We start from the raw sequence: 23,067 nt of genomic DNA on the forward strand, positions 1-23,067 counted from the left end.
AACGCGTCGGGAAGACGCGCTCAATTAAGTGATGGTCCGTGCACTATCTTTTTATCTATGCAGGGCATGTGGAAGTGTCCCAAGGCCGGCCGCATCGAGTTGTGGGACACCCCGGCCAAGGCTTATAGGTCGCCAATTCAAATGCCTGCTCTACTTCGTTGCGTCGAAATACTCTGGGGTATAAATTGAGCAATCTCCATGGATGATTTTAAGCCGTTGATCTCTTGCCCTCCTGTCCGAATTGGCCCCATAGCCTTAGCGAATCGTCCTTGATTGGCAACCAGGTACGGCTGCAGGATTTATTATCTCGCGATAACCCAATTTTGTATCGAATTGAATCAGGCTATAGACAGGTGGGATCCAACATTCACGCTGGGAACTTGCTTTTTGGCCACCCAATTTTTGGTATGTACAGGACAGGCCGAAGCGAATAATCAGTAAATAGCTTTACCCCAATAAGACTCCAGAGGTTTATAATACAGGGACAAGTTTCGAAGCTCGCAGAAGCCTAGGCGACTTGAAGAGTGAGGAGTTTCAGCTTGGGAACCAAAGTTGAACAGTCAAAGCGCAAGCAATGACTTGCACCTGGTGCCAGCGAAGTGAGATCAAATAGCCAAGCAGGCGGCTCGATCAAGATGAAATAGGTTTCAAAACCCCATTGTCGTCATATTTCGCTTCTGTAAGCAGTCAGCGTAGAGCCTCTCATCCTCGAGAGATAGGAAAACTTACTGAAAAAGTATACGATAAGGTAATTGTATCAATTCCCTTCATGTTGGGATCCGTCGCGAAATCGGGGTCGATGTAGAAGAACACAGGCATGTCTACCGATTCCCCGGCATTCAACTTCTGCTCTTCAAAACAGAAACACTGGATCTTGCTGAAATATGGAGCCACCTGGCCTGGTGTCACACTGTATGTTGCGATTCCGATGATATCTTGAGGACCCTTATTGGTCGCAGTGTAAAAAGCGAGAGCTGTCTCCCCAGGCAGCACTCGGACTTCTCGTTGTTGCGGTGTGAACTTCCAAGGGAGCACGTCAGATACGGACCCGTTGAAGGTGATTCGGAGGCGTCGAGAGTCGGTAACTGGCGTTACACGGGATGCCGTATCGCCGTCACCAGTGCGATGAGTTAGAATAGGCTGACCACCCCAACCGGTTTGAGTACAGATCTGTGGGTAGATATCAGCTTGTGTTCTCAACCTTGAGTGACGTGCTGACGGGAAGACACGGGAGACGGACCATTTTGTACAGCGGCACTGAACCATAAGCAAGTGCAACAGTGCCGAGAATGAGACTAAGAGTGTAATACCTAGGTTCCTTCGTTGTCAATTTGTGACTTCAATCCGTATATTTCAATGGCAAGTAAACACACATGGTTGACGTATTGCGATGTTGAGATTGCGGTGAATTAAAGGGCGCTGCAGAGGCATGCTGTTGATGTTGGAAGGCACTCCTCGAGAAAAAGCGGTTTTCCGCAGCCAAAACACTCCTCTGTGCGCTCATGGATGGAACAAAAATGGATTTAGGGGGGCATCTGCCCCTTGAAAACATTGTCCTCGTAATCATCTTTGTGAGCTCGCCTGTAGAAGAGCTTGGTTGTTGAATTTCGGGACTGAGATGCGATGATATATATCACGTGATGCATATGTCCGTATCGATAAGACCGATCTTCGCACGCCACCAGCCCGCAAACGTTCCGTAAGTCCGATCTCCAAGAACTGCTACACTAATGTATGGAGACTCGAACCAGATGAGTAGCTGCTAGATTGTACACAAGTACCACTGCATCGTACTTACTTGCTGCATTCCATGTCTCTATTACATTGCGAATGAAGGCGAGGCATTAGTAGCGGACTAGTACTAAAAGAAATGATCTGGGAGTAACATGGCACAACATTATCTATTGCACAGTTCCAGCGAGCGGCGGCGGCGTACCGAGCAAGCGTGTGGCACGGCTTACAACCTACCGAGTCGCTCATAAATCGAGGTGATTCTATGATATCAGAGAAACCCAGTCCTCGCCAGGTATAGAAGCATCGGGTATCATGGTCTCAAATCCGGACATCGTCCTAATTCAAAACTCGGGCAGCGATCTTCCCAAAGACGCCTCGCACCAATCTAGGTCTATCACGTAGAGTGGTAATGAGAATAGCAGCACTGATGGCAAATGCGATTCGCTCGCGGTACTGGAACTGTGGCAGTAAGGAAAAGAAGATTGTCAGCATTTGGGAGCTTCGGTGAATGAACATCCGGTTCCCTTCCGAAAACTAATGGAATGGCCGGGATATGTTCAAGTTCATGTGCTGACTTGTAGACGAACCTTTTTGTCGTACAGACGTGGCAGCACCGTCGCAGCAGCCCTTGGTGCCACAAACAGAGCCAGTTCTTGTCTCTTTCGCGGTTGTTCGACCAAGACACTCCATCCACATAGCAGACATCCAGCACCCACGCAAAGACCAGAATCCCACATCTGCGGCGTCACTGTTTTTTCATCGAACATTTTCGGTCCAAGACGCGTTCGGGCCAGACACACAGCATAATAGAAGATACCCACGAAAGCGGCGAGAAATGCCGATGACCGAGCGCCCTCAAGAACCGCACGGCGCAGCACAGCTGGATCCTTGATCTTCTGCAGACGGAAAACAATCTGCAGCGGAACATACGTCGTACAGGCGACTTTGAAGGTTTTAAAGAAGCGTGTCAGAGCGTGTATCTCACAGTTGGGTCCACAGCCCATATGCACCATCTCGCAGGGAATCGGTGCAGTTTTCGCCGGGTCTCCCCATTGTTCCGGCCAGCCAAAGTCTCTACACATGGACATTAGAAGCGGAGCCTGCCCGGTATCTCTTCCATAGATGAAGATCCCACGACGTGCTCGCCGAAGTGCCTCGATCAGGCGCATGTCCACCTTGGCAACCTCTCCAATCCATTTTTCGTAAGTTCGGGGAAGTCTTTTTGGAAGATAAAACCAAGCCCACATGACCACTGCAGCGCTCATGGCAAAAACACCAGCGTCAGCCAGGCCTGGAAATAGTTCCTCGACTCTTGTCCACCTATTCTGAGCTTTTCGCCGACGGGCCCAGTGGTTCCACGCCATACATGCCAGCACATCCGCAGCTCGAACGGCAGAGAAGATGGTCAAATCCATTGTCCGGCCGGCAAGATCTGGCAGCGGAGGAGCTGCGGCGCTCCCTGACTCTCGGTCAAGGGTTCCATATTTAGCAGTCAAGTGGGCTTCAGCTTCTGCTCGCGAGATTGTACGGTTTTTGTTGAGAAGGCCAAATCCTAGATATGCTGCCAAGAGGGCCGTGGAGAACTGAATGAAAGACCTCATGCGTCGTGTGATATGAGAAGCACTCTTCGATTGATCTCCTAAGGCCAAGACGCATATTCTTTGCAACAACACCGGTGAAACGGTTGAGCCCCCCACCACGATCGCACAGAAGGTTGGAAAGCTGTCAACCCGCAGCGACTTGAGCAAAATCCGAAGAATCTAGATCGAATCAGCAGAGGACTCCTCAACTGTCTTGACGACGCGAACGCAGTTCCATCATCGACTCTCGGGCGTTCGTTGCGCAACAATGCCATGAGTTACTGACTAGGCAGGCAAACAGTAATAAGCGACGACTTACCTCTTCAATCTTCTGCCTGATTGTCCAACCCCGCTGGCTCGGCTGTTTTGCGCGAGCAAAAATCTTCGGCGTCACGTATGACAGATAGCTCAAGGCATATGCACGCAAAACCCTTTGATGCGAAAGTTGATTAGCATGAGCTGTCCCAGTTGAGAAGAGAGCTTCATGGGCAGCACGAGCTAACGCTTGTCTCAGCGGCACGATGAAGATACTCACGGCTTTAAGAGGCGAAAGCGAAGTCGCCTATTGTAAGAACTCGATAAATAGCCTGGAGCGGCCATCGTATCGCAGATGTCTTGAGTACTGCCTCCCACAACAGCTAGCAATGATCACACTCGGTCAAACTGTGCAATGCGTCCACAATTCTATATTGAGCAGACTCTACGTTCTTGAATGGCCCGACCCATGGATCGTTCCTAGTTGCCGACCGACAGACACGGGCTCTGCTGGGCTCACTCGAGCGCTTAAGTGTCGCCTTGACACCCTTCGCAGTTCAAGTCGCAGTAGTAGGGCGGCGCCACTGTCTTGAGCAGGGATGAGAAGGTCAATCCTCTCGAAGCTTGCCCCGGCTGACCTCTGCACGAAGCTCGACCTGAGACAAGTCTGACAAGCTCTTCCGAATCGACTGTGAGCTTTGTCCTGGTAAATGCCAGAGAGAAGATCTGTGGGGTGGTCTAATCAGAGTGAACCTCGGTTCTTGATCCGGCAATAATCGCCCGCCGAGATCAAGGCACGAAATCGCGCTGGGGAGCGAACTGTCGCGCCTGTTTTCTTCGTGAGCTGTTGGCGGTTGCGTCACACTAGATTTCTGGAAATCGTACATGCAAATGCTGGGTGACAACTTGCTAAGCTTGACAGCTGCCAATGGCTTCCAACAACTTACTAGGGGCCAACCTGACCTTGGAATGGTTTTCGTTCCGCCAGCCGCATAGACTTCAGACGCTGACCAGGCGAAGTAGGTAGAGCATGTACTTAACCCACCAGCTGGCACGGTGGGGCCAGCTAAGGGGTTAAGCGGTTCAAGCTTCAGGCTGGAGTGGGAGATGGGTCGGAGGATTGTAGAGCACGGGCTGCAGCTAGATCATGTTAAGCAGGGAAATTAGACGTCCAGACTCCAGAGTTTGCAATGTAATTTTTCTGGGCCCGACTTGCACTACTGAACATTAAGATTTAACTCACTGATCTCTGAGGCCGAAGGCTGCACTTCGTGGCTGAAATTACTCCACACTTTCACAGTCCACAAAGACCCGAATTGGCATATGGATTGGTCCCCTTCTCCGCGATGCCGAGTTTCATGTTTTTCGGGCGGCCTTCCCCGGACAAGAGGATGGACACGGCAGGCGGTCGTGGACCAAAATACGCTGGGGTACATACATTACCGGAGCGATTTGGGTGCCTTGCAAAATGCTAACTTGCCAGCGAGCGGCTGAGCGTGTGTTCCATTGTCCTGGGATGTCGACAGGGTCATCATGTCATGTGATGTATGTACTGTAATTCAAATACGATACAAGCTGTTACGTCACGCGACCAGCAAATCTAGCAAAATTCACATGTGATCCTGAGCAGCAGTCCGACGATGCGATGGCAGACAGCCTCACGGCGAACCGCAACATAGATTACAGCTCCGCCCTCGAGGCTGCTTTTCGCCATTTTTGAACGCCATTTCTTGCGTCTCGAGCACTGCGTCGACTTTAATACGTGATCGCCCTTGGGAACAATATCTAATCGTCAACTTACGCTCCTTCCGCTCCGGTTTGTTGTCGACTGCGCTCGGCAGTATTTCTACTTCGAGTCAGCCCACCTGTTCAGTCCTAGGCCGGGCGATAGTCGGACACCGAACTCACTAGACCCAGGCATGAAATTTTCGGCTGTGCTGCGCTGCTCTTGGAAACCTCAGGGCGGCAATTCAAGATTAGAGTCGAACTCTGGGCGTGCCCCTCAGCCTGTGAACTCCACGCAGTGAACAAATCTCTCCGATCATGGAGAGATCTGCCGCGGAAGTTGGACCTGAACAAACTCCTCCAGTACCTACTGGACCTTTTGGCTGTGAGTGCCAATCGATCTCTTGGCACTGATTCTCTGCTTGCACCATGGCTTACCGTTTTTAGACGCATTTCTTTCACCAATGGATACACCGTTCGAACAGCCTCCGGCTTTGCCTCCGGGGCTTCCCCTCCTTGACGATAATGAATCGAGTATGCTGGATAATTTCTTCAGCACCATGAACACAAACAACCTGGCAAATGACTTCTGGTTGCGAGGCCATCATGACAAACCTCCTGGCCTCGACTTTGGCTGGAACCAGGAACTTCCACCCACGTTTGAGGGCTCTACAACTTCACTATCTCAGTCCTCATTTGTGACTCCGAACTCGAAGGCCAACGTGGTGGGAGGAGGAGGAGACACAAACGCCGACATTTACGCCGCGGCTTCCTTGCTCTTTCCCAACGAAACGCATGGAGGTCATCTAGGTCCTGCGCTGGCACAGCATACCTTCACAGGCCAACCACTAAATTTGGGCGTTGCGCATGGTCGACGGGATTCTCGAAACCCGGTACATGCAGTAGCCTCGAGTTCCTCATCCTCGAGGCCACGTGTCCCAACTGGGTTTCACACCTCTGAGATGCTTTTCGATGTGCGCGATCCCATTCCTGTCGACCAACATCCCTCGCGCAAAGCCAGGGGTCTTCACTGGGGCTCAGACGGTAGCTTCATGGACCAAGGCTACGTTGCGCCCCCTGATCAACCTGATATGGAAACCCGTACGAGAGAGTTACTAGGACAACTTGATTGTTTCGAGCCTCAGGACAGTGCGGCCACCACCCGTGCTCCCAGTCCCGAGCGTACCACTCAATCGAACAATACAAGCGCAGCTCATCATTCGACGGGCGACGAGAACGACTCGCACCCTCGGAAACGACAGCGTACTATCAAAGGAAAGAGTGATTCGCCATCCGAAGATGAAGAACCCGGCTCACAACCCAACAAATCCCGGTCGTCCAGCATTGCCAAGGGTCGACGTGCATCGACCGACGGGTCTCGAAAGGCGCGAGTCATTCAAGGAGCTAAAGCTACCCGTGAGAATCTGTCCGAGGAGCAGAAACGAACCAACCATATTCTGTCGGAGCAGAAAAGACGCAATCTCATTCGTCAAGGCTTTGACGACCTCTGCTCTCTGGTTCCAAGTCTACGGGGTGGTGGCTTTAGCAAAAGCGCCATGCTCACCCAAGCTGCAGACTGGTTGGAGGACCTTCTCCGTGGCAATGAGCTCCTGCGAAGCCAGCTCACCGACATGAAAAGTATCAATGGTCTCGTAATGCCTCGATGAGGCTATGCCCCTGTGATGTGACCACGAATTCTTTCTTCCAGATTCGCATACCCGTCCCCCAGATCATTTTCGTTCTCGGTCTTGTTTTTTCCATCCGAACCTGTGTCAAGCAGCTAATGCCCAGGAGTCAGGTGGCCTTGATGAGCCACTGCCCTCATCGTCTCATTTATGATACCATTCTGTTTTTTCTTCTGCTCTAGTCTTGTTCTGGCGGAAGCGCAGAGCATGACATAGATTTCTCTTATTTGTTGTCTTTAGCTGGGTGGAATTCAACCAAATCAATGCCTGTCGATTCAAACAGCTTTGTCATGCATATAAATTCTATTATTTACCTGGCTGTCTTGGTCGAACCTCCTTATTGAAATTGGCGCTTGCTACCCTGGCCTCGGCAGCCAACATATTGTCTCTTGAGTTCCATTCACAACGTTCGAGGTTTTCCACACAAGAGCTCGCTGCCCAAGCGATAGCCCTATCTTTTTTCAAACAGGGGCTTGTGGCCGGGTGGTTTCTCGCCCAAATTTACCTTACCTATATAACTAAGGTTCACAGCGTCTCCATAGTGCCTGATGGTTTTCCTATTCGATGCTGCCTTATGGTTCATAGTAGCCTGTTATATTCAATTTTAATGTGGAGACCCAAATCTGGAAGCAATGGAATATCTATATATGAAACTTATGCGTCAGAGAATATGCATAGAGAACCTTACCTCCAGGTTACCCTGGTCCGTTGTTTAAATGTGTCGTAAACAAAGGCGAATTGAGAGGTCTACTCGGTTCTCTTCCATTTCACTTGATAGGTAGTGGGGTACTGTCCACAGAAATCCATCGGAAGAGTGTATGTAAAGAGATTACCTAACAAACCTACAGCCTTACCATTTCCTTGCTATGATCGCAATCGGTGCCCTCATTCCAATGTGGTTGGTATACCTGCGTGCCGTTGCTCGTGCGGGTGTGAATGGGCAGCGCCACCTGCCGAGCATGAACGCCCCACCGCTCTGTTTGTGGTCGACGCGTCGGGCCAGACTCGCCTTGCCTTGACATACGTACATCGCCATCACTGCTGTGGCCGTAGTATCTTTGTCGCCATTCAAGCATCATGCCCTCCAAAAGAAAACATTCGAGTGTCGAGAACGTGGATGATGGTAATACCGAGAACGAGCAAAAGCGCTTCGCCTATTTGAAGTCGAGCGTGCGCCGTATTAACGAGAACACAATTAAATCCAAATGGACCACACTCCCCGAGCCTGTTCAGGAGAAAGTCCGGGACTTGTTTTTGGCCCTTGAACGTCCTGTGATTGTTCGTCAGCAGAATGAACGCAAGCGTATCGAAGCCCAGAGCGCAGTTCGAGCGGTAGTTAACAAGTACGTCCTCTTTACTGGATCTCGGTTTGCAGGCAGGAGTCAAATCAGTTGCGGTCATTCAAGGAAACGTACGCTGACCCAAGGCACTCATACCAGTCTTTCAAAACGTCTGCCTCGAATGCCATTTCCTCCAATAACGAAGGACTCGAATTTTGACTACGAATCTGCAATTGACGAACATGTATGTTGCCCCAAAATGTCAACGGGAGCCTCTGATGTAACTGCGCTGACGAATTGTAGCGATCACTTGAGGCAAGTCTTGCCACGATGAAGGACAGTGCCGACCTCCTTCGTGCAGAAATTGCAAAAGAAGAATCGCTTCTTGAACAGGAGAAGCAATCTTTGCAGGAAATGGAAAGGAACGCGAAAGGCGCAGAAGCGGAGCGAAAGCGCTCCTTGAAAAAGGTAATCTGCTCAACGTACATTGCCTTTGCAATAACCTTCCACTTGCAATTCATGTCTCGCCTGCTCACACTGCTCATGACAGGAACACCCTATATTGCGCCAACTTGATAACTTGCAAAGGCCTTCATTCGAAGAGTGTGCGCAGTTTGCAGTGCTCAATCATACTCAAAATTCAGTCACTCTGGATGAGGTAGGACGACCCCGGGCTATTATTCGAGCCCGTCGCCATCTCAAATTCCCATCACATGCTAACCTGAAACTCTTGAAGCTTGATGGAGATCCCGACGTACACAAGCTGATGCTCCAGCTCCAAGGCCATCTGCAGTCAATGCAGACGAATACAGCACCTTTGGATGGGCTCAGTGATGCAATCATGCGATCTCAAGCCGCATTGGACCTTCTGTTTACTTCAAGTGACTGAGAGAGGCCGCAGTATGTGAGCAACTGCAAACAACATATTGCGCTGCGAACTCTTCCATAGCCAATCGGCACTCAATTCAAGCCCGTCGGCTTCAAACAACGAACCATGAATTTTATGGATGAGCAATTATAGGATGGACCTCGCCGCTTTCAAGTGACCTCGGTTGCCGACCAAAGCTAGCGCCTGTCGAAGATCATCCTTGCTCCAAGCAGGCTTCTTGCTCGGGGGTGACGAGGCATGATCGCCAACGAGGGCTAAGTGCATACACTAAACTATTCAGATCTACCGACAAAGAAGTTTTCAGTGGCAGGTTAGGTTCGGTCATTGAATGCCCCTATGGCCATCGGGTTGTCTTCGTCTCGGCTTGCTCTCAACGTGCACCTATCATCAACGCCCTGCACCTCACTGCAAGTGCTCTTGATATCGACTTGAAAGATGGTATAGGAACATCTCATGCCTGAATTCTTCTCTGAGAATGTGAATCTTAGAAGAGGTCCTGTCTAGGTAGTTCTTAGATGGGCTTTCAGATAGCACTACGGTCGAAATAGAGACATCCTAGTCTGCTGGCCAAGCAACGAGGCTCATATTTCTTGGCATCATGACAATCTTACTCCAAAAGTACGAATGGAAGGGCAAGAAAAGAACAGTTAGACCTGGGGCCGTTTTTTTTTGCTGGAAGGAGTTGGATATACAAGTCCTCGGCTAGCGGTCGTTGGCCATAGTGTGCGTATGGTGAGCGTATCTGTCATACAGTCCATAATCAATTGACATGCCTCCCCAAGGACTGAAGATAGAGCTTGCCTAGAGTCCATAAGGTGAGTCGTTGGTAATCTACATGTTTCGTAGAGTGGTATGTACTATGTAGCAAATCGGCCGCCGTAATCGGCTATCTAGCATGTGCCTTGGGCCTTGGGCCTGCAAGGTTGTCTAGTGCGGAGAAGATCGGAGGACCCATAGATTTTGACGACTGACACGCCCCGGGCTCCGCTTTCGTCTCCAAGAACCTCGTGATGTTCTAATGCAAGAACCACCCCACTTCTCAAAACCTGGAGATCAACAATCCGCTTGCTAGCCTGTTTTGTTCATCACTGCGATCATGTGTAAAGCGACAAAGGAGAAACGATATTGATTGACACTACTCCATCCCATGACGGAAAAACGAACGCCGACATCGGGCGCAATGTCCGAGAATAACGCCGCATCCGCCAGGTCCAAAGCCACGACGGGGGATGCAAGGAAAGATGCGCGCCCAAAAGAATCACCCGTAGCACCGGCAAACAAGTCTGAGTCGACTGGCGCTGGAAATCATGCCAGTCCCAAGAAGCGTCGCAAGGTGAATCACGGTGAGTCCGTTGCTTGTCCCATCCACATGACACGGATTCTGCGATTACAGTCTCGCCCGGCTAAGACTGAAAGCTTACGTGTCTCGATTTTTTCAGCATGTGTCTATTGTCGCCGCTCGGTGAGTCTCTTGTTCACTACATGCCTGCACGGAATTGGCGTACGGTTTGCGACAATGTGCGATGGACCGGTGATTGCAGTATCTGGCTGGCTGAGTTTCAGTGGCGCAAGCGGCCTTCGGAGAATGATCTTGCTGACTAGTATATATTTCATGTTCTGTTGACAGCACATGACCTGCGACTCGGTACGACATCCGTATCAACTCCGATATTTGCTGGATTTTGCGATGGTCTGTCCATCTGCTGGAGGAGAAACTCGTGCTGACAAACCTCGGTCTCTGCAGGAACGTCCTTGCACTCGCTGTATCAAACGCAATATTGGCCACCTTTGCCATGACGAACTGCGAGAGCCCACAAAACGACGAGATACGGATCACTCAGCCGCGGATGAGGAAGGATCGTCGAACAATGAGCTGACCAGCGTACAAAGTATGCGTGCAAGCGTCGACCTCTCGGATCCTGCAAAACCTCAAAGCCTTTCGGATGGTACAATCGGCATTGCGCCCTCGTCGGTCCAACCGCCAAACATCATCTCGTCTAGCCAAAGCTTGGAGACCCAACAGCAGTGTAAGTGCAGAGCCGAGCGGACCGAAGTAATGTAGCGCTGGTGCTAGGACTGACTCGAAGAACTAGTGATGGCCTATAATGAGTGGCTGGGTGGGCAAAATCAGTTTCAGGATATGCATCCACTTCATCCGTCATATATGTTCAACGCGCCAGAGGTGACGAATGAATACAACTTACTAGGCGACTTTCTCAGTAACAGTCTCCTGGACGATGGGACGCTGTTCCAAGATCAGACCATGCAAGGTCTGTACGCAGATCCAACCCTTATGGGGTCAGCAAATCAGACCGGAGTTCTCAATAGCCTGTCTGCGCCAACACAACCTCCACAAGCGACCCAGAGCCAAGATGTACAAGGAGAATCCATTCTACGCTCGACAACGACAGTGGGGAATGACAAAGCTCGTGAGACGTATTATATGACCGCTGCAGACCCGTCTGGCTCTGACCCACCCGAAGAGCGAATGAACAAGCTCCTCAAAGCGAAGTACGATGCGGGACTGTTGAAGCCGTTCAATTACGTGAAAGGTTATGCCAAACTGAATCAGTACATGGAAAAGAACATGCATCAAGCGTCTCGACAGAAGATTTTACGCCAGCTTGACAAATTCCGTCCTAAATTCCGCGAGCGAATGCAGAGTTTGACTGACGTTGAGCTCATTCTCGTGGAAATGTGGTTTGAGAGAAGCCTGATGGAGTATGACCGCGTTTTCGCCAGTATGGCCATTCCAGCTTGTTGCTGGCGGCGAACTGGCGAGATTTTCCGTGGCAACAACGAGATGGCACAGCTGATTGACGTACCTATAGAGAGTTTGCGAGATGTAAGTTTTTATCTCGTCTTCTAATGTATCAGGTCTCGACTTGTGGCTAATAGACATGGTGTGTCAGGGAAAATTGGCCATTCATGAGTTCTTTGTAGAAGACCAGCTAGTCAGCTATTGGGAAAAGTTTGGCGCTATCGCTTTTGACAACACCCAAAAAGCAATGCTTACAAGCTGCACTCTTAAGAGTCCCGGCAACCCAACGGGCGAAGGCATACCATGCTGTTTCTCATTCACCATTCGAAGAGACAATCACAATATGTAAGAACCAAACTACAGATGAGCTACGATGCAGCAGAGGACTAATCCATACACTCGCCAGACCATCTCTGATTGTCGGGAACTTCCTACCCATACAACGAGCGCACAAGTGACGATTATGCAAGTATTGCGCTTCAAAATGCGCCATGATTGACGATATCTCACAGCAAACGAAGAAAAGAACGCTCAATGACCCCATGACACCGGGGTCATTGACCCAAATGTAGTCTTGGGCTTCAAAAAAAAGATAGCATAGCTTTGACTGATGATACCCAATGTCTCTAGGAATTAGTTGAATTAGCAAGGTGCCAATACCAAGACTCACGGTCTTCCGCGGACTTATGGAACGTGACTTCATGACCATGTGACGGCTCATAGTAGCTACCTGGTAGAACCAACCTTCCTCGTGGAAATTACCTACCAGCACCACCTCGATACCCCGCGTGCCATTTTCAATTTAATCTTGCACCCCCATTTGGACCCTGACATCAATGACGAAACCTTATAAGCTTCCTCCGACGACTGTCTCTACTGGAGCTACTTTACTCGGGCGGGCAGAAGCTTCAGTCAGTCTACTGCAACAATGGCGTGACGAAACGCCGACAGAAGCCTTCTCAGCCTCAATCAAGGACAGCCTTGGAAAGCTTGAATATGCTTTGGATAAATTACCCAATTCACTGAGGTTACCTAAGTCTAACAGATCAAGACTGAATTCTGTTGGCGTAGCGCTGTGGAACGATTGTCGGGCACGAGTCCAGGGAGCCCACTCGGACGACGATGACACAATGAAAATCGCTTGCAGGGGTAAGCCAGACATAAGACGAGGATATTTAATGGTCGCTGAAGGTGATCGCCAGTGCTTGCTGCTGCGGCTACATTGCTCGATATTTCTTCGTCGTTCACTCGTTGTGGTGAGTAAGGTCCGACCCGTCACGGAACCAAGGCCAGCACTGAGCTGGAATGAAAGGCTTTCTCAGGGCTTGTAAGCTAGCTATCGAAGCTGCATGGGTCTGCATAGGTGAGCTGTCTTGTTGGAAGTGCAGGAGATAACTATGACTAAGTCTTTGGTGAAGACCGCGGACAGTTCAAAGGCGCACTTCGAGCTTCGAGATCTTTGGCTAAGCGACTGGACACTATCGAACAACTTGGTCCGACTCTTCACAAAAGTCAAAGGGATTCAATCACAGCAGACTATCACATGCTTCGAGCGCATTTGGTAAAATGTCTTCTTTCGGGTATAATGACGTTGACTAACGATTTGCCTAACCTAGGCTTGGAAACAAGGCCAGATTGACATTGCTGATCACTTCATCACCAAGATCTCACCAGAGGACATTGGAAGGGATCGAAGCAATATGCTAGCTGATCACCTCTCCATTGGACGAATTTCGCTTGAAGCTGGGAATGTTGAGACCGCAATCAAATGGCTTGAACTTGCACTCTGGCACCTGTCAAAACAGCTGGATGCCGAGGATTTGACTTCTTCAGGTCTCGAATTGCATATTCGCCACACGCTTGGTTGGTTCACGATGTGTGCTAGCTGGAAATATCGCGCGCTCGCTGACAAGTTTTAGCGTGGGCCTACTTGCGCAACCTAAGTCAAGACACATGCCACAAGCTCAGATGCCAAATTGCCGTACTGAAAGCAGTAAGTCTCATTCAGTAATTTGCTGAATGTACTCTATTACTGACCAGTCCCCAAGAAATTCGAATTCTCATCTGCAGTGCAGCTGTTGGAACTGGAATTTATTCGTCGCAGGGTAGTAAAGGTCCAATCAATAAGTTTAGCGGATATCGCCGAGTATGCGCGAGTCAGCGGGCTTTTACTAGGCTCTTCAGAAAGCTACTCCCGCAAGGCTGACTACCTGTAAGATTATAGTCCATGTCGAAGGGATGATCAGCACTAATACACACAGAATTCCGCTGACGTGGCTCGCAACGGAAATGGAGGATCAAAAGCCCATGGCCGGAGAGAACGTCCTCAACTTGGCCGGCGCAGGTACTATGTCCAACAATTTTTCAAACAGCTCAGACGGACTAAAAAATGACTAGTCCTACATTGTGCAAGACAAGGGCTAGAAAGATCGGACGTGCGACAATCGATATTATCATTGGAAGGAGCCTGCCTGGATTCTTACAATCTGGTTCTATTTACATCGCGCCTGGCTCATCAGAACGAGTCCGCAAAAATCCTTGAACTATCACAAGAGGTTCGTTCCATGACAACATAGCTCTGACTATGATGGCTGATATCTCACTAAATCGATTGTTCAAGGTTCAAAAGCTCGCCCGACAACGATTTGAGTCCATGAGAGCGGAAAGTCACGAAGGCGCCAATTTGGAAGACAATGAGATTCAGCTTTGGGAACCAGTCAAATCACAGATCGACTACGTGGCCTATCAACTTCTGTTTCTTGAGGTCAGTATACGTACTCAGATTATTGAGTCGCTCGGGGCCGTTGAACTTCAGGTAAGATTCCATTCTGTATTTGGCTCCTCACAGAGCGTTGACCCTCTCTAGCATGAGCATCACAAAAAGGTTCTCAAAGCTATTCAGTCAATTCGTCAGTTATCGCGAAGGGACTGTACCTGGTACTTGATTGATGATGATGCTTCAAGCAAGCTCTGCATAAATGAATTCCAAGCCTCGGTTGCCTTGAAGGAATGGAACAATCTACCTGCGATGCTGAACGAGAATGAACGCTACCTCGATGTGGCGCTTTTCACACAACTCGCAAATTGTGTTCTTCGATCCGACATGCCTGACACAGTACTGGCGAGTACTCTTCATGTAAGTCATACTGACTGCTGGCTGGCCAAGGACGCTAATAATTACGAAACCCAGCAACTTCTCACATTGGGAAGGAAGTGCTTGATGACAACCTACGACTACGCCGAGGGACTTCCTAAGTGGTTGAGACCTTTATTTCAACATGCACTAGCTGCTGCCAAATCAGAAACTCCCGCACAGCGTGATGAAGTGGATGCGCGATCTTCCTCAGACTTTCACAAAATGGCCGAATTCGCGATTGATGAGATGCTCACTGTATCGGTCACCAATGCTTCTGAAGCTGATAGCCTACAGCAACAGCCAAGAATGCATTCCTTTGAATCCCCAGAAGCTCCCTCCCACCGAGCGATCAGACCAAAATCGCATCTAGTCAAGCAGCTTGAATACCTTGCAACCTGCACCTTCAACCAGGCAATGGATTTCTACTCAGCGGAGGATGACGAAGCCTGTATGCGTTGGGCTGAAAAGGCCGGGCAATTGGCAAAGCGCATGGGCACCCCACAGGGCGATCATCTGAAGTGCTTGTTTGAAGAGCGACTGAAGATTTTGTTACAGACCTAGCTCTCGGCAACAGATTCCATCGAGACACTTATATGACACTCTTCATCAAAGCCATGACGGCTCAATATATTACTATCACCCGGGGTGACCACCAGCGAGAATCGGTTTACAATAACAGTTTACCACACGCAATGAGATAAAGAATCCATTTCAGTATCATTTTTGACATTCTTCGACGATTTCCATTTGATCATGTTGAATTCATTAGCAAGGGAAAGAGACGCAGCAGGAAGCAATGGAACGTTTTTTGAAAAGTTAGATACAACCACCCTCTTGACTTCCTCGGACGTTAACCTGTTGTGCGCCAATCTAATTCTAGACTGTCTATAGATTTCATGATCATAAAAGATCTGACGAGAGCAGATACCAGGAAGAAATGAGTTTACCGCTTGGATTCTAAAGTCAGGACGATAATAAAATTCGCTCGATGTATTGTAACTTCTGTATAAAGGCCCGATCGAGACCTACCCAGGAGATTGAAAGAAATGCTAGTTTCCAAACTCAGTGGGCATGAGACGAGGCGCTAAATGATGTGGGTATCGTCAGAATCGAAATTGGGGATGAGGTGATTGAAGATGAGAAGGAAACATGGATGTGAAAAAGCTCCATGTTTGTTCCGTCATGGGCAAGAAGAATTGTCAAATGAAATAAAATGGAACGACCGGCATGGCAATGCAATCAAATCGGATCTCAAGAGATGGAGCATTTGATGCCAAGGAAACAAGATATAGAAGAAAGACAGTTGACGTGCTCCGTCTCGGTGAAGTTGTTGGAGCTGCAAAATCGCGGGGCTTGTGAGTCAGCGTGGGCTGGGCTTATCAACCTTGCCTGCCATGACAGACGTTTGAGAAATCGAAATATAGAAAACGCTCAGCTATGACTAGCTGGCGTCGTAAGAGTGACTACGCGACACGGGGCGAACCTCTCTCTGGCGAAGCAAAGGGGTGGACGGCATGTGACGCGGCTGATGCGGGCGCGACGAGACGGACTGATTAGCCGGTTGCCGTTCCAGTTCTTTACCGCTACTGTCTGTTTCTGTCTCGCCACTCTCGTCGCTGCTTTGGTAACGAGTGCCCACGGCTCGCAATGTAGTCAAGAGTTCACGCTCAAGCTCATTTTGGGCATGGGGTTGCTTTCTCGAACAATGTAGCTTTTTGCGATATGCTCGAAGAGCCCGGCACAGCTGGTCAGTAGACATATCCAAGCTGCCAAATTCACTACGACTGGATGGTTTGACTCGGGAGCGGAAATCGGTGGAGGAACGCCTATTGGTGCTTCTCACAGTCTTCGACTGGGCTGGAGTAGGCGTGTGAGGCTTTGCTCGTGGACTGATGGGCGATGGAGATCGTCGCAGGTTCTCGTTCGAAGTCAATGAAATCGAGGTACGAGTGTTTGGTGGCGAGGGAGTCTCATGGTGCGACGTTCTTTGCGCGCTTGGCGGATTCAATGAAAGTCGGGATGTCTTTCTACTCAGTGTCGGGGAATATGCGCGACTCGGCGTGGGCGTGCCCAGCGGACTAGGATTATCAGGTCGCTGAAAACCTGCCAACTCGCTTCGCGAAAGTACCTTTCGCAACGGTGGTCTAGCCGCGGCCGACTCTTTAACTGGTCCTTCATCGTCTCGTGTCCCTTGGCCGTACTCGATAGGTAGATACGGCTGCACAGATAAGTCCCAGATCATCAGTAGGCCGTCTAGTCCACTGGTGATCAGATTCCGCCTGCCAGGTCGATCATTCTCAGAACGACTGGGTTGTTCGTATAGTAGGACATCAGTGACCCCCTCGGTGTGTCCAAACTCACCAGTCAGCAAACAGTCCTTTTCGAGATCGTAGACTCGAATTGACTTGTCAGTGCTGGAAACGCCGATGAGAAGCTTGGGGCTCTTTTCGGGGATCTCGTCCAAGATTGTCATGGAGCTCATTACCACAGCATCATTTGCTTCAGAGTCTGATGCGCGAAAGCTGTGTACTTGGCGTCCAGAAGGGATGTCGAATCTAAATATGCATCGGTCCATGCTAGAGACGTAGAGAGTGTTCGAGTCGTCAGGACTTAGGGCCATGGACACAGGTGACGCTTTCAAAGTGATAACCCTAGTGATGAGGTAGGCAAAACAGGTCATGCCCTCGTCCTCTCTGGTCGCTCGCTCCCGGATCACGATTGTGCGATCTGCAGAGCTTGAAAGAAGTTTTTGGCCATCGTTGAGAAATAAGACCTGTCCCACTGCACCGACATGCTCGTCCATTGTTTGCTTCAATTGCAAATGCGACTCCGATTTCAGAAAAAGCTGCACCATTCTGTCCCGACCCGCAGTGACCACTAGCCAGCAGTTATCCACTTTCTGAACAGCGACATCCGTGATCTCAGCTCCGTGAGCACGGGTCTCTTCAACACAGTCCCAGGTTTTGCCAAGATATAGTCTGTAGTGTACGAGTGAGCGAAACGATTCTCGCGCAATCGAAAAATTAGAGGGGAGCAGAAATGAGACGAACCTGACCACGCCGTACCTATCCCCGGCCACAAACCAATCCGCGTCATCTGTCGCTCTGAGAACTTTCAATTCGTTTTGAACGTCCTCGTCCCCCGCTACACTTTCCCCTACTGTCACGGTCCTTGTGAGGAGGCATTTGCCGCTGAAATCCCAAAAATTCACTGAGCCATTGCGGGACCACGAGAAAATGTCCGCGCCTAGAATGTTAGGCGTCCTGAGTGCGCGAATACCCAACACGGGATCTTGATGTGCCGATACACGAGTCGTCCCACGATCGAGTTCTCCGTTCTCGGGAATGCTGCCAATGGGATATACTTGAATTTCCCTCGTTGCTTCCACTGTGACTAGGTATGACGAGATCAAGCCCATGCACACGAGAGCAGGGGGTTTGATATTCTTGATCATTGCAGATCTCTCCGTCCGAAATGTAAATGAGGAAGAATTGAGCGCGGAAGATCGTAAGTCCTCGAATGTAAGCCGTTGAACACGCTTTTCTCGGCCTCCCAACCATATCGACTCTCGGTCGATGTCTACCGCCACAGATGTGATTGCAAACTCCACCTGTTTAGCGACCGTCAATCGCTGGCAACCTTCACGATCGTCTAGTAAACAGACCGCCCCTGACTCGGTTCCCAGCACCGCCTCCCGTTCGGAGATGCTGCTGATGCACGCGAATGTATGATCGTTCATTTGACCCAGAATACAGTTCCGGCCGGAAAGTGCCTTGGGCACCGGGTTAGACGATGGGACTCCTTCAAGAGCCAACCTGGTCTTTGTCGGCGATGCGGGCCGTACGACCGGTAGCCTCCACACTTTGACATGACGGACTCCAACCGTGACCAATGCCTGGCCAACCCATCGGATCTCACGAACTATCGACGTGCACTTGTTGGTAGAATGTAGCTTTGCTAGCCCGGTTTTCAAATTGATGGACCAAATGAAGAGGAATCCATCGTTGGGGTTTCCCAAAGTTGCCAAGTACTGCGAGTCCGGACTAAAAGCCAAACTGCACACCCCAAACGTATGTTCATTGATGATGGACAGAGGCACATCCGGCGACGAATCCAGAGCGGTCGAGAAGATCAGTACCCGTGGGTTATATCCGGTTTCTCCAACCGCCAGGAAACGGCCATTGGGACTGATTGAGACGCAAGTGACAGCCTTGACCCTTTCGCGTGATGACCAGACACGTGGGCTTCCACTATCGCTGACATCGTTCGAAGGCGAGCCGTTTGTGAGTGTTAGATGAGGATTGGAGCGGATATGGGCGAGGGAACGGGAGCGCGGGTCTGGTGTCGCAGGCGGTGCCGACTGGTTGTAGAAGGACGTTGTGGGATTGACACTCGACGCTGATGGGCGGGCCCGAAAAAATCGTTGGGAAACATTGCCATCGTTGTCGACTTCTGCTAGCACGGCCGCGGACCCCGCGCATAACGCGAATCTTCGACTCGGCTCATGGCTGGAGAAGCCATTGGGGGTGGAACTCGTTGTTCCTAGGACCGTCTGAAGAGATAGCACCGACACATGAGCTGGTTTACTCGGCGATCGAGCGCCCGGTCGAAGGACAGGAGAGTTGGACGGTGTGATTCGAAGAGAGGATCCGGGGCCGACGAGCTTCGATTTGGTGCTGAGGGGCGCAGTATTGGCCATCGCCTCGGGGGACTAGGATAGGCGAAAGGTCGGAGTCCCCTGGAGTGTGCGAAATGCTGGCATTTCACAGTGCGCGCATTCAAAGCAAGTATTCGTCTGCTTGGGAGCTCTGATGCTATTCCGCAGAAGACCTGCAGCAAAATCGTTCAATCCGGGTCTTTGGTAGCGGAGCTTCGCCGGATTGCGATAACGGGATTAAGAGTGGGGAGCTCGTGTTAGAATCAAGAGCTGGGCGATTCAGTTGCACTTCGAGCTGATGATGGGTGGAGCTTGGCAGGGCCGATGAGTGACACAAATCGAAGGTGAGCCAGCTCTCGAGCGATTGAACGAGAGGCCAGGAAGACAAATGGTGCAGGAATTGAGAAAGGTGTTCAGCCACAAGTTCCAACGGATTTGAGATGGATCCAATGTCCAAGACGATCCCCGGGCTGCGGAACGGGAAAACCATAAAGAGGTGTTCCAGCTCCATTCCACGAGACTCCACTAGCGCTGATCATTCCAAACACAACACAACGCAGTATGCGAATTCGTTTCGAGGAGCTCTCCTTGTACATAGAGTCCTTGGCTCGGCGAGTACTAGACTGGCCAAGGTCTGCCAGAGGGTCTCCATCACATGTCAGCAGGGCAGCAGCATTGACCTTCATTTACACAACAGCAGTCGGTGCGGTTCACCTCGGATCGCTGTTTGACGGCCCAGTTGAAGTGGGCATGCGCCAGATGTGACGAGACCAGTGGCTGGAAATCGATCTCGATCCGGGGACAGAAGAGATCCTTTCCCACGAAGAAGAAGAAAATACTTGTGTCGACAGACTGCATTGAGTATGTCAGCCCAGGTGGCAAGGCATATGTCGAGCCAGTTCCGCCTCAGTGAGGCAAGTGGAGTGGAAGGAATGCGTAAACGGCCAAGAATGCGAGCAGTTTTAGTTGGGCAACAGTTCCAGAGAGAACCACCTCTCGGTCGTGGTATAGAGAAGACAAGCCAAAATCGCAGGACATTCATCATAGAACTTGATCAAGGAAAGTGCCTCGTGACTTGTCAAAATTGTTGGGAATGAATGTACCAGGGCTACATGTGGTAGTTATCTCCAACCTTCCGTTTTGTCTCAAGACAATCAAGCTCATGGATCATCGAGGCTACCAGATACGGGTTCCCAGGTTGCTTTTCACGAGAAACTGAATCCTGGTTATGAGATGACAACCATGCATGTAGGAAGATCTATAACTCTGACTGACCTGCTTGAAAAGCGGATTTGCGGTGACTTGGAGGACCCAATGAAACACACTAGTTTTGGGGTTGGTTTGCTTTTTTGGTCTTCTCGGGCACAAGTTTTTTACTTTTCGTTTTTGGCTCGAGGCTTATTGACTTGAATTGAAAAGGCCTGGCCGGTCAATTTCTACATTTGAACTGGAGGCTGCCAGGCAGTTATGGTGGGATTGATCGACGACGATTGAAAGCAAAATATAGGTATAGTTCGATCTCGCGATGACCCATTACTGCATACAGAGCCTAGTGGATAGTCATATACCATGACCTCTGGCGCTATGGCGCCAACATTTGTCATTATCGAGCCCGTCTGGGTGATGGAGCTCTCTGTAAGATCGAGAACAGCGGGTGACTTTTGGATCGCATCAGTAACTTGGTGTAACTGAAGTTCTGAACTACCTGCCATCCGCAGAACGTGAGAGGAAATGATTCCTCATGCCTGAAAGCCGAGGCATCACGGCCTTATCTTATCGCCACCGCGGAATTTATTCTGTGGCTTTCTCCTTCTCCGAAGACAAACTGACTTGTATAACGCTCCACGACTGACTCTGTCCTCGTTTCTTCCCGAACGGTGTTCGATGCCTGATCCTCACAATATGGTGCATCAATGTGTGGCTTCGACCAGACTGGCTTTGCCGTCACTTCTCCGGAGTGTCTTTCACTACGAGTTTAAATCTTGTCAGGTACCTCGACCGTTTCGCGGCTGCTCTCGTCCCTCCAGACAGCTCTTGGGTCGACCTTTTACTGCCAAATCCCTGATGCGTGAGCTTCATCTGAATGGGTCACCCGGAACGACAATGACATCAGCAAACCCATCTGCCACCCATGAATCAACTCCTGCGACTTCCTCATCGGCCCCGGCTGAGTTGAGCGCGAGTGCGAGTGCGAGCGCGAGTACAACTCCGGAGTCACAATCTACCCAGTCGCGTTGGACCAAGTCACAACAACCCTTGAGGAAAGGGAGAACCGATAATAAACAAACGAAGCGTGATCCGGAGCGGACGAATGTGAAAGGCAGAAAGACCGATAAACCAAAAGCCACCCCAAAGACCCAGGAGAAAGCCGAACCGTGGCGGACTCAAAAGGATGCCCTGGAGAAAAAGTTCCCGCAAGGCTGGAACCCTCCCAAGAGGCTCTCGCCCGATGCGCTTGAAGGGATTCGTCATCTACACGCAACCGCTCCCGAGCAGTTCACGACTTCCGTCCTGGCAGAGGAATTCAAAGTCTCCCCGGAGGCTATTCGCCGCATATTGAAGAGTCGGTGGAGACCGTCCGAGACTGAGGCAGAGGCTCGTCGGAAGCGATGGGAAAAACGTCACGAAAGGATTTGGAGTCGAATGGCCGAGCTGGGTCTGCGGCCCACGACTAAAGCGTCACGTCCATACTCCGATGCCAACACACTATACAAGTCTGGAGAGAGAGGAATTTAGATTTCCAGCATCCAGGGTGGGAGAATTCAAGTCTGAGGCTTATCAACCATATGAATTGGGCCTGTTTGCTCATGGATATGTTGCATCATTAATGTTGTTTACCCGGGACATAACCTGCCCTCTGTTCCGTGTTTTTGTTCATCGGGGACGATGTCTTCCATTGTAAGATTAGAAATGAAGTGTTTCAGGCAGCCTTTTTTTCACTCTTCACAAGTAGTCTTTATTGACATGTACGCAACTACGCATCCACGCGACAATTGAAAATGCTCCGAGACCCATCCTTCAGGTGCAAGCCCCCTTTACGAGAAGATGGGTGGGTCCGCAACAAATACCACTCCTGGCGGCGGATCGCGATGGGGTCGCTCAGCTGCTAGTGTGCAAGGAAAGCTACCTCACCATCTCATCGATGGAGCGCGCGCCATTCCAATCTGTCCAGTCACCTCCACGTCCTCGTGGCCCAGCTGGTGAATCCCGACAAAGATTGACTGCAAGTACTATGCGCTGTTCGCTCTAAGAATATGCGATCGTGAGCATGCTGCTCGGGACGCAAATTCGCAATCACTCCCCTCGACGTCTTCCCCGCAACCTGCATCCCCGAGTCATCCCAACTCCGATCTCGATCCCGAGCC

At 50.3% G+C, this 23,067-nt stretch overlaps 8 protein-coding genes across 8 annotated transcripts; 5 read left to right on the forward strand and 3 right to left on the reverse strand.

The window, feature by feature from the left end:
- Positions 1-647: 647 nt before the first annotated feature.
- Positions 648-1,504, reverse strand: N7539_005928 (cytochrome c oxidase assembly protein; the record flags this gene model as incomplete). Its single annotated transcript, XM_056935530.1, has 4 exons — positions 648-707; positions 730-1,170; positions 1,241-1,337; positions 1,374-1,504. The coding sequence occupies 4 exons, from the start codon at positions 1,502-1,504 to the stop codon at positions 648-650; spliced, it is 729 nt and encodes a 242-aa protein (XP_056789402.1).
- A 566-nt stretch (positions 1,505-2,070) lies between these two features.
- Positions 2,071-3,914, reverse strand: N7539_005929 (uncharacterized protein; the record flags this gene model as incomplete). Its single annotated transcript, XM_056935531.1, has 4 exons — positions 2,071-2,268; positions 2,322-3,494; positions 3,634-3,745; positions 3,850-3,914. 4 exons carry the CDS (start codon positions 3,912-3,914, stop codon positions 2,071-2,073), a joined length of 1,548 nt encoding a protein of 515 aa, XP_056789403.1.
- Positions 3,915-5,612: 1,698 nt separating this feature from the next.
- N7539_005930 (basic helix-loop-helix domain-containing protein) lies at positions 5,613-6,961 on the forward strand (the record flags this gene model as incomplete). The annotated part of the gene is made up of 2 exons (XM_056935532.1): positions 5,613-5,679; positions 5,742-6,961. 2 exons carry the CDS (start codon positions 5,613-5,615, stop codon positions 6,959-6,961), a joined length of 1,287 nt encoding a protein of 428 aa, XP_056789404.1.
- Positions 6,962-8,056: 1,095 nt separating this feature from the next.
- On the forward strand, positions 8,057-9,148 carry N7539_005931 (uncharacterized protein; the record flags this gene model as incomplete). The annotated part of the gene is made up of 5 exons (XM_056935533.1): positions 8,057-8,322; positions 8,419-8,503; positions 8,563-8,727; positions 8,810-8,917; positions 8,996-9,148. 5 exons carry the CDS (start codon positions 8,057-8,059, stop codon positions 9,146-9,148), a joined length of 777 nt encoding a protein of 258 aa, XP_056789405.1.
- A 1,147-nt stretch (positions 9,149-10,295) lies between these two features.
- On the forward strand, positions 10,296-12,258 carry acuM (gluconeogenesis transcription factor RDS2; the record flags this gene model as incomplete). Its single annotated transcript, XM_056935534.1, has 4 exons — positions 10,296-10,610; positions 10,893-11,175; positions 11,242-11,993; positions 12,061-12,258. The coding sequence occupies 4 exons, from the start codon at positions 10,296-10,298 to the stop codon at positions 12,256-12,258; spliced, it is 1,548 nt and encodes a 515-aa protein (XP_056789406.1).
- Positions 12,259-12,745: 487 nt separating this feature from the next.
- N7539_005933 (uncharacterized protein) lies at positions 12,746-15,606 on the forward strand (the record flags this gene model as incomplete). Its single annotated transcript, XM_056935535.1, has 10 exons — positions 12,746-13,058; positions 13,112-13,165; positions 13,328-13,470; positions 13,526-13,772; positions 13,829-13,902; positions 13,958-14,121; positions 14,171-14,253; positions 14,486-14,724; positions 14,776-15,045; positions 15,100-15,606. The coding sequence occupies 10 exons, from the start codon at positions 12,746-12,748 to the stop codon at positions 15,604-15,606; spliced, it is 2,094 nt and encodes a 697-aa protein (XP_056789407.1).
- Positions 15,607-16,486: 880 nt separating this feature from the next.
- On the reverse strand, positions 16,487-19,744 carry N7539_005934 (WD40 repeat domain-containing protein; the record flags this gene model as incomplete). Its single annotated transcript, XM_056935536.1, has 1 exon — positions 16,487-19,744. The coding sequence occupies one exon, from the start codon at positions 19,742-19,744 to the stop codon at positions 16,487-16,489; it is 3,258 nt and encodes a 1,085-aa protein (XP_056789408.1).
- A 2,022-nt stretch (positions 19,745-21,766) lies between these two features.
- rrg9 (mitochondrial ribosome assembly protein RRG9) lies at positions 21,767-22,438 on the forward strand (the record flags this gene model as incomplete). Its single annotated transcript, XM_056935537.1, has 1 exon — positions 21,767-22,438. One exon carries the CDS (start codon positions 21,767-21,769, stop codon positions 22,436-22,438), a length of 672 nt encoding a protein of 223 aa, XP_056789409.1.
- Positions 22,439-23,067: the final 629 nt, after the last annotated feature.

The sequence above is a fragment of the Penicillium diatomitis genome (genome assembly GCF_028827545.1).
Source record: "Penicillium diatomitis strain IBT 30728 chromosome Unknown utg000006l_segment0_segment0, whole genome shotgun sequence".
NCBI classification, from domain to species: Eukaryota; Fungi; Ascomycota; class Eurotiomycetes; order Eurotiales; family Aspergillaceae; genus Penicillium; species Penicillium diatomitis.